At 41.8% G+C, this 15,586-nt stretch overlaps 1 protein-coding gene across 3 annotated transcripts in view; it reads right to left on the bottom strand.

Moving 5' to 3' along the window:
* Positions 1-15,586, bottom strand: part of Ncapd3 (non-SMC condensin II complex subunit D3) — a 74,160-nt gene that overhangs the window by 36,768 nt on the left and 21,806 nt on the right. For all 3 annotated transcript variants that reach the window (XM_013119443.3, XM_040729706.1, XM_040729707.1), the window contains 3 exons: positions 13,301-13,374; positions 12,445-12,579; positions 7,605-7,825 (listed from right to left, as the gene is read on the bottom strand). In XM_013119443.3, coding sequence (XP_012974897.1) covers positions 7,605-7,825; positions 12,445-12,579; positions 13,301-13,374 — 430 coding nt within the window. The remainder of the gene's footprint in view (positions 1-7,604; positions 7,826-12,444; positions 12,580-13,300; positions 13,375-15,586) is intronic.

Here is a 15,586-nt window from a genome sequence, read left to right as displayed (position 1 = left end):
CAGGGCATTGAAAATGAAGTGAACACACTAGACGTCCTCTTCACGTCCTTCTACTCTCCATCCCCAACACTCATTAAGCAGCTCTGAGACACCTCCTTCCTCCAGCTCCACTGCCCCCGCTGTCCTTGTTCCCTATGGCTTAAATCACTTTACACAGGCCTGTGTTCTCAATCTCCAGCTTGATCCTCTTGGTCTCCAAACACAAACTCATTCACTGCAGGCCCTAAAGTGTAAACTCTGACCTCTCCCTCTATATAAGTTCATCAGCAACTTCCTCCTTGCTATTCTGCTTTTAACATATAGTTCAGCTTCTTGACATGTGGTATTATGATGCTCCTGTTTAAAAGGGTTCCGGGCCCCCTGTAGTCACACTGGCCATCAATGCGCTAAGGTGATAGTGCAGTATTCACAACCTTAGGAATCCACGGCTGTTTCCTCTCCTGGCTGTCCTTTTGTTCCTTACTAGCTTTCAAGAGCCGGTTCGGGGCGCTGGAGCTGGCCCAGTGGATGATAATCCACATGGCTCCCGCAGAGGATGAGATTCTGGTTCCCAGCAGCCAGGCTGGGTAGCTTACTATCAACTGTAACTCCCAGTTGATAGTAACTCCCAGCTTGCCCCCTTCTGCCTTCTGTAGGCAGCTGTACTCAACTGCACATACCCCAGAAAGATATACTATTTAAAAAATAAAAGTCAATTCAAAGCACTTGCTCTCTGTTGATTAAAGATCTTAATATAAATCTTGTATATTACTGTTTATAAAGTTCTTTATTCCATCAATCCCACTGTTCCTCATAGTGCTTTTTGGGGGTGTGTATGCATGCATGTATCAGTGTGGGTGTGCATGTCTGTGGGTGAGTGTACCCACATCACATGCAAGCCCATACATGTGCATGGACAACAGGGGTGACTTCCTCCAATACTATATGATTTGTTTTGTTTTGATTCATGTGTTGCAAATGCCTATGTTTGTGTGTGCACCTGTGGGTGTGTGTATATGTAGGTCACAGGTCTATGTCAGGAGTCTTCTTCCATTTCATTATTTAAAACGGGTCGATGACTAAGGCAGAAGTTCATCATTTTGGCTGTAGTACTATCTGGCCAACAAGCTGGAATTCTCCTGTCTCTGCCTCCCTTGGGGCTGGAATTACCATGACTAGCCTTTTATGTGTGTGTTATGGATCCAATTCAAGGCCAGAATTCCGACTCTGGCCATCATGCTCACCAATAAGCACTTTACCACTGAGCTCCAGCTCCATCCACCTTTCTTGCATTGAATCTGGAGTTCACTGAGCAGCCAGGCTTACCAGCCAATGAGTTAAAGGGCTCCAGCTGTGTCTCCCTCTCTATGCCCAGCATTAGTAGTCATCTGCTGCTGTGGGTGCTAGGGGTTCAAACTCAAATCTTGGTACTTGTGAAACAGGGACACCACCCCGCAAGCCATCTCCCCAGGCCTGCTAACAGTACTTTTGGCTTTTCAAACTGATTCTCTCGTACCCTGTTCAATGTAAGAATTCATTAAGTTTACTTACTCACTTATTCATGTATATGCATTTTTAGTGGTGCTGGGTCTTGTACATACTAGGGAAGTACTCTTACCATTGAGCTACACCCTATGTAGGGATCCCTTTAAATTCTTTAAAATTAGTGATTATTCCCAAAGAACTTTTGCATATGTAGGATGCACACACACACACACACACACACACACACACACACACACACACACACACACACACACACACACACACCATGTTAGGAATTTAAATGTTTCCTAGTTAAAAATTAACAATAAGAAGGACCTGATAGTACAAGCTTGGAATCCTACTTACTCAGACAACCTGGGCTACAGAATGAGGTGAAGGGCAGCTTGGGAAACTTAGAAAGATCCTATCTCAAAATAAAAAAGCAAAAGGGAAGGCTGAGGACACAGCTAAGTGACAAAGCACTTGTCTAGCATACATGAAGCCATTTAGTATACTTCAATCCCCATTGCTGAAAACAAAAACCAAAAGCAACAGACAACTAGAACCAACAAACCCATTTATATCATGTAAGAAATAGCACTCTTCACAAAAACTCTTCCCAAACAAGATAAATGGGGTAAGTCACTGTTATATCCTTTTTTAACCCTATTAAGTCTGGCTCAAACAGAAGTGGGCTTTCTTGTATCTGCCTTTGTGTGCAAACTGTTCCAGCACTATCATATTGCTTTTGGAACTTTCGTTCTATAAGCATGAAAGAATAAAAGTAAAAATGCCAAGAAACCTCTTAATGTTATAATTAAAAGCTCTACTGCTGCCCTAGCCCATGTCCTCACACGGCTCCACGTGACATTCTTCCTCATTTTGGGAGAACGATGATGGCTGATTTATTAGGGAAAGAAAGAACAGAAAGCTCCAGCATTCATTTATTACCTCCCTCTCTGTTATACAGTACTTTCCCCAGGTTTCTTCATTACCTATTTCTCATCTTTCATTTTCCCTCGGTTGCCACCTGCCTTGTACCTCTGACCTCTCCAAACCTATACCCAGGTAGGTTTCCTCTGTCTCAGCCTGAGAACAATGCTCACAGAGGATGCTTCGATGCCAAAGAAGCATAAGGTAAGCCTCGATTTCAGATACAAGCGTGCCTCCCAGACTTAGGAACACAGTGACTCAGGCCAGGTGTGATGGCTATTCTTGGTTATCAATTTGACTACAGCTGGAGTTACCTACACCCCAAATGGCTGGGCACACCTGTGAGGGACTTAACTGAATCATTTGAAGTGGGAAGATCTACCTTTAATCCAGACCTTTTAAATTGCTCCAGTCCACCTTTAACCTGGGCCACATCTTCTGCTGGCAGTCCACGTGTGGTCATGAAAGGAGGAGGATTGCTCTCTTTGACTTTTGCTCTGGCTTTCGCCAGCGAGCCCATTTCATTCCCTGGAATCAGAGCCTACTTTTTCAGGACTCTGGTGACTGAGGACCAGCTGAGACACCCAGGGTGCTGACTAGCATTATGTCAACTTGACACAAGCTAAAGTTATCTGAAAGAGGGAACCTTGAAAAAATGCTTCTGTTAGATCAAACTATTAGGCATTTTCTTAATTAGTGTTTGATGGGGCAAGGCCCAGCCCACTGTGGGTAGTGCCATCCTTGGGCTGGTGGTCCTGGGTTCTATAAGAAAGCAGGCTGAACAAGCCATGGGGAGTAGCCAGTAAGCAGCACCCATTCATGGCCTTTGCATCAGTTCCTGCCTCTAGGTTCTTGCCCTGCTTAAGTGCCTGTCCTTGATGATAAACTGTGATGATATGGAACTGTGAGTGAAATAAAGGCTCTCTCCCCAAGTTACTTTTGCTCATGGTATTTTATCATAGTAATAGTAACCCTAAGACAATTCAATCTGGTGGACGGAACAATTACTGGATTCTTGGACCTTCTGTTGGTAGACAGCCATTGTGGACCAGCTGGACCACAGCCTGTAAGTTATTTTAATAAATCCTTTGTGTGTGTGTGTGTGTATTCCTACATATATAATAATGTCAGTATTTTTTTTTTACTCTAGGGAACCCTAATATACCAGGGGAACCAAGGAAGACTGCCAGAGATAAAGGAAAATCTAAGGACAAATAAGATTAAACAGAGTGGGCTAAAAGAACAATTCATAGAGAGAACTTGTCCCCAGAGGTACCTGTATGCAGTACAGATTGTGTGGGGAGCAGAGTGGGATTGTTAAGACCCAGAATGCACATGGTGGAACACATATGAGACAAAGATGAAGCAATGGTCAAGAGATACAGTAAGAGGACATTTTCTGATGCTTCCTGAAGAGGTCATGCATGTAGAAAGGTCAATGGGTGGACTGCAAGCAGACCAGACAGGAAGCCCTGCCTGGGTGGGCTGGGATGCCAGAGAGGAAGGGAGGAAAAACCCTTGGGATAAAAAAAGCAAGCATTCCTTTTGTCTCAACTATACATCGCTGGGTTGTCTTCTAAGCAGGCTTTGACAATGCGCTCCTCAAGGATGCAAAATTGCCACTTTCTCAAATTCTCAGTAACACTTGGTTACAGTATAGACTGTCAAGTCTCCCATTTTAACAAACTGAAACGTGTTATTTTAACTCTGTTGACTGTTAGAGAAGTTTAGTATCAGATTCAACATCTCTATCTATTGCTCATTTCCACCTCAACTTTTGTGAACTACTTTTCACCTCAAATATTTTGTTAGGAGTCCTCTCCTGGATAAGAATCATTAGTAAATACAGGTGACCATTCCTAGTATGTGTTACAGTTTCCCATCTGTCCTTCCTACGTTTTTTATGATGTCATCTTAGTCTGGCTTCTGAGTTGCTATAGCAATACCTGGGCATGTGCAATTGGTGAAGACCAGGATCTACTGTTCACCTGAAAGTACAGAAGTCTAAGATTAAGGCTCCAGGCATAGTGACTGCTGAGGTCATTCTCTGTTCCACAGTGGTACCCGCATGCCGCATCCTTCATAGAAAGCAAGGGCACTCACACGGCACAAACTCCAAAGAGTGAGCAAGACAGCCCACTCCTGAAAACTCTCTTCCTACCAACACTAATTCAAGAGGGTACAGTCCTGGCTGCCTAATCCCTTCTTACAGGACCCCACCTCATGATACTCATATTTGCCGGTTGATTTCAACATGAGCTTTAAAAGGGAAACGTGCAGCCACAGCAGCTGCTGATAGTCATTCTAATGAAGAGTCACCTTGCCACTATGGTGCAACTGCTTAGGCTCAGAGTCAAAAAGAAGATGCAATGTTCCCTTCAGAAGTGTGCCAAGGGCTGATCTGTGTCCCTCTAAAATCTCTATGTTAAAGGCCTGACACCTATAATCTCAGAATGTGATTGCATTTGACGGCAGTGCCTATAAAAGAACTGATAAAGTCAAAGAAGGTCACTAGCATACACCTTAATCAAATGTGACACGTGTCTTTACAAGAGGAGACTGGAACTTCCTGAAAAGACTTTCTGGGAGCACAGCAAGACAGGGCTGTCTGCAGGCCAAGAGGCCCGAGAGAGAGCAAAGCTACAAGAACCTCTACCTGGGCTTGCCAGCCTGAAGAACTGTGAGAAGTAGATTTCTACTATCTGAGCCACTCAGACTGTGCTATGCTGTCATAGTAAATGTAGAAAATTAACACAAGAGTCTACTTCACATTTAACGTTTTTGGAAAAAAAATTCTAGAGGACTGTATCCTTTTTTATAAAAGCAGTTGTCTTAGGGTTTCTATTGCTGGGATGACCAAAAAGCAAGTTGGGGAGGAAAGGGTGGATTCGGTTTACACTTACATGTTGCTGTTGATCATCAAAGGAAGTCATGACAGGAACTCAAACGGAGAAAACCTGGAGTCAAGAGCTGATGCAGAGGCCAGGGAGGGGTGCTGCTTACTGGCTTGCTCAGCCTGCTTTCTTATAGAACCCAGGACCACCAGCCCAGGGATGGCACCACCCAGAATAGGTTGAACCCTCCCCCATCAATGACTAATTAAGAAACTGCTAACAGCTGGATCTTTTGGAGACATTTTCTCAATTAACGTTCCCTTTCAGATAAGGCTAGCTTGTGTATGTTTGACTTAAACTAGCTGGAACAGTAGTAATATATTCTCCCACCACGGCAACATATACACTCAGAGAAGGTTGTGACACCTATTCAGTGTGTCTAAGCTGGGAAGCTGGTGAGCTAGGGCTGAAGGCTAAGTCTGAGCAATAGCAGCCTCCTTTTTGGCAGTTATTTTTGTTCATTTTGAGCTGTGTGTTTAAAAACATTAAGGTACAGAAATGAAACTGTAAATACTTCATAACTATAAGCATTTGCACTTGAAAGCAGGCCTTTAAAGGGCTCTCATGTTGTATAAAGCTTTAGAGAATGCATAACATAGGATGCTTAGGAGGTAGCATGTTGGTATACATTATAATAGGAGAACATGAAATACCAATGAGCTCAATGTTTAGGAAGTAAAAAAGTAACTAGACTTAAGAAAAGATAGATTTGGAGAGGGAGCCTATTGTTTAAAAGTGAGCAACCCTGGGGACCTAAGACTAGGGGATAATTATCTATGAGGGATTTAGACCGAGGTTAACATCTGAGAATGTCTGTGAGGGATTTATCTAAATTATATTCACTGCTATGAAGTCCCAGTTTACATGTGGACAAGAGCTTTGCCTGGGAGTGGATCCTGACCAGCATCCAGTAGAGACAGGTCTGCACTGGCTTTTGCTGCTCTCTGCTGCTTTACTGTGGATACAATGTGAACAGCTCCCTCAAGCTCCTGCTGCTGTGACTTGGCTATCTCTGTGGAACATTACATGGAACAGGAAGCCAAGATAAACCCTTTCCTCCTTAAGTCACTTCTGCAGGGAATTTTATCACAGCAACAGAAAGAGAAACTAAGACAGAAACAAGAGTGAGAAAACTGTAGATTCTGCTGCTGAGCAAGCCCCTCCCTTAAAGAAACATCGGCAACAGCATAGGCGGTACAGAGAAAAACGAAAAGATGAATGAATTTTTAGCGGTAGTTTTAATACCAGAGGAATGAAAACAAGTAGTCCATTATCTTTTCTCGAAAATAAATGAGGAAACTCAGGCCCAGAAAGAAGCCACAAGGCAGAAGTTTACAGCAACTGATTACTTTCTACTGTATAATCCCTCATAACTACATGGAAAAGCCTGTGTTTCTTGTATGACAAGGAGATGTAAGGAAAAGGAAAGAGCAGCCACTATAATCCAGATAAAAACCAACCGTAAACTCACTGTAGTCAAGATACCATCACAGATTATGCTAACTCCTCAGCATCATGTTCACTACCTTCAATGTTCACCATCCTCAGTGTTATCAAATAGAAACAAAAGCACAGAGATATTTATCTCAATAAACTGTATAAGGCTTAGCTTTTATGACTGAAAAGGCAGGCTGGGTACGGTGGCACACACCTTTAATTCCAGTGTTTAGGAGGCAGAGGTGGGTGGAGCATTGAGGATAGCCTGGTCTATTGAGGGAGTTACAGAACACCTGAAGCTACAAAGAGAAACTGTGTAGAAAAACCAGACACTAAAACCAAACAAAATGCAAGTAAAGATGTGGTCCTCCTAACAGCAAGTAGTGAGGAATGTTGATGCTACAATGCCATCCTGTGTTCAGTATTACACACAGTGCCAGGCTCAAAGTGGAAAGGAGTTGGAAGGGAGCAAAGTGATCAAAGGTACCACTAAACACCACAATAATGCTAAGAGATGCGAAAAGTATCAAGGGTCTTCACATATACTAAGAATCTGAACTACTGATCTTAAGATATCAATGGAAAAACTACTATTAGAACACCATATGAGGACCAGAAAGATGGCTCAAGTGATTAGCAGCACTGGCTGCTCTCACAGAGGACCCACATTTGGTTCCCAGTACCCATATGATGGCTCAAAAACTCTAGTTTCTAGTTCCAGGGGATCCAATGCCACCTTCTGGCCTCCTCAGGTACACACACACACACACACACACACACACACACACACACACACACGCAGAAATCTTTAAAACATAACAACAAAAACCAGCACATGGCCTTCTATAAGAAACTGAAGTGATACGGTTAATGTACCTCAGATCCTGGCTCTCTGTGGTAAGAAGAGCAAGCAGTGCCCAAGCAAGCACTTGGCTTCTGTCCTCACTGTGAAATTTCCTGTGATGCTTCAGGTTCTGCAACAGGAGCTGGTCCAGGCACTCCAAGGCCTTTTCTTGCACTGTACTTTCACAGTCCATCACCACTGGGATGACTCCCATCAACCAGGCTTTCTGGACTGGGACACATGTAGGTTGGGCCTAAGGTTGAAAACATAATAGCAGAAGATCTAACACTTTTTCAAGTCTAGGTACAAGCCAATGAAGTTGCAATCAACATTTCAACAGACATGCTAAATATAATCACACCTACAGGGGACAGGGCTAGGTTTAATGTTAGAAGACATTCTTTGTGTATTTGAAGACCTGTGTATAATGCCCAAACAAATAACTGCACTTAATTGCAAATAAACAACAACAACAACAAAAATCAACATTCAGAGATCCTGAAAAACTGTAACCTCCAACTTAAGATGAATCAATGCATATTAAAATTTAAGCTTATAAATTAAAGCCATTATTTTATTATTTGTGATCATCTAGAGGACCTAAATTGGATTCCCAGCACCCCGTCAGGCAGCTCACAACTCCAGAGGCTTAGGTGTTTGTTTTCCACGGCACTACATGTACATACTCACATACATGTGTGCACGGCACTACATGTACATACTCACATATGTGTGCACACACACACTTCAGTAATAAAAAGAAATCTTAAAAGTACGCATTCTGCTGAGTAATACTCCATTGTGTAAATGTACCACATTTTCTCTATCCACTCTTCAGTTGAGGGGCATCTAGGTTGCTTCCAGGTTCTGGCTATTACAAATAATGCTGCTATGAACATAGTGGAGCAGATGCCCTTGTTGTATGAACTTGCCTCATTTGGATAAATGCCTAAGAGTGGAATTGCTGGGTCTAGTGGTATATTAATTCCCATTTTCCTGAGGAATCTCCATACTGATTTCTAAAGAGGCTGTATGAGTCGGCACTCCCACCAGCAGTGGAGGAGTGTTCCTCTCTCTCCACATCCTCTCCAGCATAAATTGTCTTCGGTGTTTTTGATTTTAGCCATTCTGACAGGAGTAAGATGGTATCTCAGAGTTGTTTTGATTTGCATTTCCCTGATGGCTAAGGATGTTGAGCACTTTCTTAAGCGTCTCTTGGCCATTTTAGCCTCCTCTACTGAGAATTCTCTATTTAGCTCTGTACCCCACCTTTTAATTGGATCCTTTGGTGTTTTGGAGACTTGTTTCTTGAGTTCTTTGTAAATTTTGGAGATTAGCCCTCTGTCAGATGTAGGGTTAGTGAATATCTTTTCCCATTCTGTGGCCTGCCTTTTTGTCTTTTTGACTGTGTCCTTTGCCTTACAGAAGCTTTTTAGTTTCAGAAGGTCCCATTTGTTAATTGTCGATCTCAGTGCCTGTGCCACTGGTGTTATGTTTAGGAAGTCGTCTCCTGTACCAACTCGTTGAAGAGTATCTCCCACTTTCTCTTCTAAAAGTTTCAGTGTGGCTGGATTTATGTTGAGATCTTTGATCCATTTGGACTTAAGTTTTGTACAAGGCGATAAACATGGATCTATCTGCAGTCTTCTGCATACCAGTACCCAGTTATGCCAGCACCATTTGTTGAAGATGCTTTCTTTTTTCCATTGTACAGTTTTAGCTTCTTTGTCAAAAATCAAGTGTTCATAGGTGTGTGGGTTAAAATTAGAGCTTTCGATTCGGTTCCATTGGTCTACCTGCCTATTTTTGTGCCAATACCAAGCTGTTTTCAGGACTATAGCTCTATAATAGAGCTTGAAGTCAGGTATGGTGATGCCTCCTGAAGTTCCTTTATTGTATAGGGATATTTTAGCTATCCTGGGCCTTTTGTTTTTCCATATAAAGTTGATTAATGTTTTTTCCAGGTCCTTGAAGAATTGTGATGGAATTTTGATAGGGATTGCATTGAATCTGTAGACTGCTTTTGGCAAGATTGCCATTTTTATTAGGTTGATCCTACCAATCCAAGAGCATGGGAAATCTTTCCATTTTCTGGTATCTTCTTTGATTTCTTTCTTTAAAGACACAAAGTTCTTGATATACAGGTCTTTAATTTCCTTGGTTAACATTATCCCCAGATATTTGATGCTGTTTTTGGCTATTGTAAAGGGTGATGTTTCTCTGATTTCTTTCTCAGTCACTTCATCATCTGTACATAATAGGGCCACTGATTTTTTTGAGTTTACCTTGTATCCTGCCACATTGCTGAAGGTGTTTATCAGCTCTAGGAGTAACCTTGCGGAGTTTTTTGGGTCACTTATGTAAACTATCATATCATCTGCAAATAGTGAAAGTTTGACTTCTTCTTTTCCTATTTGTATCCCCTTTATCTCCTTTTGTTGTCTTGAAATTCGCAGGGAAATGGATAGCACTGGAAGAAACCATCCTGAGTGAGGTAACCCAGTCGCAAAAAGATAAACATGGTATGTACCCACTCATATATGGATTTTAGACATGGATCAGGATAGTGCCAGTTTGCACTTCCACTGATAGAGAGTCTGGGAAACAGGAAAGAACCTAAAAGATATGCATATATACATAGTACCCAAGAGAAGAGGATGGAGACAAGATCCCCTGAATGGATGGGGAACACGGCGAGGGGTGGGGGGGAGTGGGACCTGGGAAGAAGAAAGGGGGTGAAGAGGAAGAGAGTTGGTCATGGGGGAACAGGAAGTTGAGGGGGTGGGGGTAGAATAGGGGGAAGAGGGAATCATAGGATCGAATACAGATCAGGCACCAGAGTGACCTCGAGTGATCTAAAGGGATAACACCAATTGGCAAGCTAAGTAATAGTGGAGAGACCACCTCGAATGCCCATTCCTGATAATGAACTTGATGTCTATAACCATCCGGGAGCCTTCATCCTGGGACTGATGGAAGCAGAGGCAAACACACAATTAATCACTGAACTGAACCCAAGGAACCCAGTGACAGAGAGAGAGGAGTGATGAGCAAATTGGCAAAGAATGGGCTGGCAAAACCAGCAGAGACAGCTGATCTGAACAGGGGAGAGCTCTTGGACCCCAGACTGACAGTGGGGAGGCCAGCATGGGACTGATCTGGACCCCCCCAAATGTGAGTGTCAGCGAGAAGGCCTGGGCAACCTATGGGGCCCTGAGCTGTGGATCAGTGTCTATCCCTGATATACAAACAGTCTTCGTGTGCCTATAGCACAAAGAGGGATGCTCTCTCAGCCTGGACTCTTAGGGGAGTGCCTGGACCCTACCCAGAGTAAAATGACAGACTCTGATATCCCCTATGTGGAAGGATTTGGCAATAGGGTGGGAGGGTGGGGGGGGGGAAGGGGAGTGCGGGAGGAGGGGAGGGAGAGGGAACTGGGACTGACATGTAAAACAAGCTATTTAAAATTTTAAAAAAATGATAAAAAAGTACGCATTCTTTAAAGTCTTCTCTGGTAAAAGAATAATCCTTTAAAATTTTTTCAATAGTCAATTAATAGAGAAAAATAAATTACATATTATACTAATGAATATGCTCTTCTGGTAATAGCTATATATTCTTTTAAAATTGTTTTGAAAAAAATTTTGTTTTGTTTTGTTTTTTGAGACAGGGTTTCTCTGTTCTGGCACTCGCTCTGTAGACCAGGCTGGTCTCGAACTCAGATTAGCCTCCCTGTGCTGGGATTAAAGGCGTGCACTATCTGTACCTCCACTACCACTACCCGCTATATATGTTAATTGACAAAAATTAATCTAGGCCTGGAATTTAACCAATTTGACTTTAAAGTTTGTTTCTGGGGCTCAAGAGATGGTGTGGTGATTGGAACGAGCCAAGTCCCTTAGGCTCAGACATTTGAACACTTTGTCTCCAGTTATTAGTGCGGCCCAGAAAGATTACAGTGAGGAGATAAGTCTTGCTGGAGAAAGTATGTCACTGGGCAGGGTGGGCTGTCAGAGTTTAAAATCCTTTGCCACTTCCAGCTCGCTCTTTGCTTTGTTAAGATGTGACCTCTCAGCTTCCCAACTATCACAATACCTACTACTTGCTGCCAGTTACCTCTGGGCCCATTAGCAAAAATAAACTCTCTTCCTTAAGATGCTTTTGGTTATGGTGTTTTGTCAAAACAAGGAAAAAAGTAACAGAGATGGCTCAGTGGTTAAGAGCACTTGCTGCTCTTGCAGAGGACCAGTGTTCAATTCCCAGCACCCACATCTGGTGGTTCACAATCAGCTGTGGGTCTTTGACCCCTGTGGGCACACCACACACGTTTATATATTCATAGACACAGACATGAGAACACACACACATAAATAAAAATTAAAATCAATTTTAAAAATTAGTTTTCTTTTCTAGTTGAGGTTTAAGATCAAATCAAGGAGTGGCACAGCATTGTTTAGCATAAGTTGAAGTAAAAAAGAAAGCTATCTGCCAGACACTTGTTATTCCCCAGGGGTTGATGCTTAGGCCTCAGGTGGGCACAGCTGAATTTCTAAGTGGTTTACTTAATGTTTAGTAACAGGTAATTATTATACAGTTGCACTTGCCCCCTTTCTATGTGGGGACTAAACTCAAGCTCTTGATACACACAAAGTACATGCTCTATTGCTAAGGCTCTCCGGCTCCAGAATCTCTCTCTCCCCACTCCCCTCTCTCACCTACCTACCATCTATCTGCTTTTGAGGCAGTGTATACTGTAGACAAAGATGGCCTCAACTTCACAGTGACCCTCCTGCCTCAGCTTTAAGAAGCCAGCTCAGAGCTGCTTTTGATGGAAAGTACTAAGCATTCCATACACAGCACGATACTCCTCACCGTAACAAGTTCTGTGAGGGACTGCAAGGCCTGCTTCCGAACAGATACAGCAGGGTCTCGACAATGGTCCTGCAGGATCAACAGGTCCTTCTCCATGCTCAAGATGTCGCAGTGTTTCAAAATACTCACTAACACCTGGAAGGTACAACATGACGTGGTGACTACAGGACACAAACTCGGAAAGAGTAAATATAGACAAAGCAGTACTTCAAGTTCGCAGTTTTTAACAGTTAGGGGCCAAAGATCATCTTTTGAAAGGATTCTCTTGGATAGTGGTGGTGTACACCTTTAATCCCAGCACATGGGAGGCAAAGGCAGGCAGAGTTCTGAGTTTGAGACCAGTCTGGTTTTAGGACATTCAGGACAGCCAGGGCTGTACACCAAAACCCTGTCCCCCAAAATAAAACAAAAAACAAAAAAAGAAAAAGAAAAGAAAGAGGGAAGAAAAGAAAGATTTTAGAGAAAATCGAACATTACAACCAATTTCACTAATTTACTGAAATCCATCTATATTATCCTAGTTCCAAAAAATATGTATTAAAAAGTTGTTTTTTATACGGTAGTGTAGGCCTGGTTGAGTTGAAACTTACTATGTAGATCAGGCTGGCCTCAAACTCAAGCTTGCTTTAATTCCAATACCTGCCTCTGCTTCCTGAGAGCTAGGATTACAGGCACGTACCACCATTTTCCATAACAGCTGTGTGCCTTCAAGAGCCATCAAGTAAATTTGAAAGTTTCTAGCTCTCCTATAGCTCATAAATGGCAGAACCAAAGTCAAGTATGAAAAGCAATAAGCAACCAGTGTGACATTTCCAAGTTTTCCAGCGTCAAGCGTGTTTAAGGAGGAAGGTCCCACCTGGAGCGCAGACTTCCGCACGTTGATCTTTTCGTCCCTGGTTCTTTTCCTCAGCATTGTCATGAAGCATCTCTCTGTTGACAACACCAAAAAAACACAGTCTTGAGAAAGACCAGAAACTCCTAAGGTATCACAAAACTATGGAGACAGGACTGGCTAGAGACTCACTAGTTATTTAAGTCCTAAGAAAGGAAAACATCACAAACTCTTGAAAAAGAAGAAAATCTGATTACTAGGTATTCACTATAAAAAAGCATTAACTTAAGAATATCTAGGAATTTGATTTTAAATCCTGGCTTCTATCACTAAATGAAGTTTTAATTATGTAATATATAAATACTACGTATTTAGGGAGTGTATAGGGGGTGGTTGTGGAGGTCAGAAGATGTTATCAAATCCCTGGGTGCTAGAGTCAAAAGCAGTTATGGACTGTCTAAAGGGTGCTGGGAACTGAATTACATACACTCACGCACCCACACATGCAAACAACAACATTAATGTTTTTTTAAATAAACAAAAGCAAGACATGTACTATAAATAACATGTTAAAAAAGCTATACTTTCTAAAATATAACAAAAGAGTGGCACTACTTTACCTTTTTGTATACTCTGATATTTGGACTAGTAAAAGCCTACTGCTGAACTGTCACCTGTTATAACTCACATTATGGGTTCTCTGGGAAATGTCAATTTACTCTTGTGAGAAGATCAAGATATGGAGAGTAAATGATTCCTTGATAATAATATGAACACAATTTTCACATCAAAGACCCATGAAAGAGGCTCAGCAACCCCTTAGACATCCCCAAGCCAAAGATGGAAACTGCTTAGATATATGTAAGAAGGCATCTCAAAATTATAACACAAAACAAAGAAAAGTCAATGAAGCCCAAGTAATATTTTGGAAATATCCACAAAATTAACAAAGCTTAGCAAGCTTTAGTTAGGTTGAGCAAGAAAAATAGTATACATTCTTAAAAGAAGGTATGCAACATTATGACATTACTATCAGTTTTACAGAAGAAAAATGGAGCGCAAAGGGGAGCAACGTTCAAAGATAAGTTAACGAAAGAAAGAAAATGACTACATCTAAAAACAAACTCAACTGCTCATAAAGGAACATCACACCATATACACAAAAGCCAAAGACTAGATGGTTTTACTAGGAATTCTACCAATGAATGACACAAAAAATGAGTGAGACTCCTTCACCAACTTGATCAAAAGGTAGAAGAGAAGAATATACTGCTCCCCCATAATACTGCACTATCACTGACAGCAAAACCAGACACCCCAACAGAACAGAACCCTGAAGACTACAGATACCAATACTCTCAGCAAAACGCTAGCAAGTTGAACTAAGCAAGATTTAAAAAAGGATTGTATTATGTCTGCTATTTAGCTCAGGAATTCAATGTTGATTCTAATGTGAATCAATGAATGGAAATACCATAGCATCAGAAGAAAGAAGAAAACTACGAAATCACCTCAATAGATGAAGAAAAGCATTTGCAATATTGAGGATAAAAACATTCAGTGAATTTGGAACAGAAGTAAACTTCTCCCAAAGACATAGGCTATCCTGAAAAAGTTCACAGCTGATTTCACACTCAACAGTGAATAACAAAAGCTCTGCCCAATTAAAGACAAATGACAATTCAAGACTTTCCATGTAGTAGCATCTTGCTTTGCCAATGAACTTGTAGTGGTGGCTACACCCTTTGAGTGTGGTTTCAGGTGCAGACATAACTCATAATAAGGTGGGGTGGGAGGGCTGGCTCATGCTATCTTGGGTTTTGGAGCATTGGAAAGGCAGAGACTGCATCTTCTGGAACAGGAAGACTAAGGTGGTTATTTACTCTTATCTGAGTAAGTGCTTTCCTAATAAATACCTATTTATCACTTATCTTGAGTCTGGTGGACTCATTTAAACCCTGACTTCAATTCACCATTGTACTAGAGAGTCTAGCTATAGCAACTAGGCAAGGAAAATAAATAAAAAGCATTTTGGTGGCTGGGAAGTAGTGGTGAACGCCTTTAATCCCAGCACTTGGAAGGCAGAGGCAGGTGGATCTCTGTGAGTTTGAGGCCAGCCTGGTCTACTGAATGAGTTCCAGGACAACCTTCAAAGCTACAGAGGAATCCTGTCTTGAAAAACCAAAAAAAAAAAAAAAAAAAAAAAAATCAAAACAAACCAAACAAACAAAAAACCCAAAATAATTTAAAAAACATCTAGGTGGAAAGGAACAAGTAAATTATCTCTATTTGTAGGAAACTTAACCTTCT

The sequence above is a fragment of the Mesocricetus auratus genome, unplaced genomic scaffold (genome assembly GCF_017639785.1).
Source record: "Mesocricetus auratus isolate SY011 unplaced genomic scaffold, BCM_Maur_2.0 Super-Scaffold_100022, whole genome shotgun sequence".
Lineage (NCBI taxonomy): Eukaryota > Metazoa > Chordata > Mammalia > Rodentia > Cricetidae > Mesocricetus > Mesocricetus auratus.
Note: the sequence above shows the minus strand (reverse complement) of the source record. Positions and strands in the feature narration are given on the sequence as shown.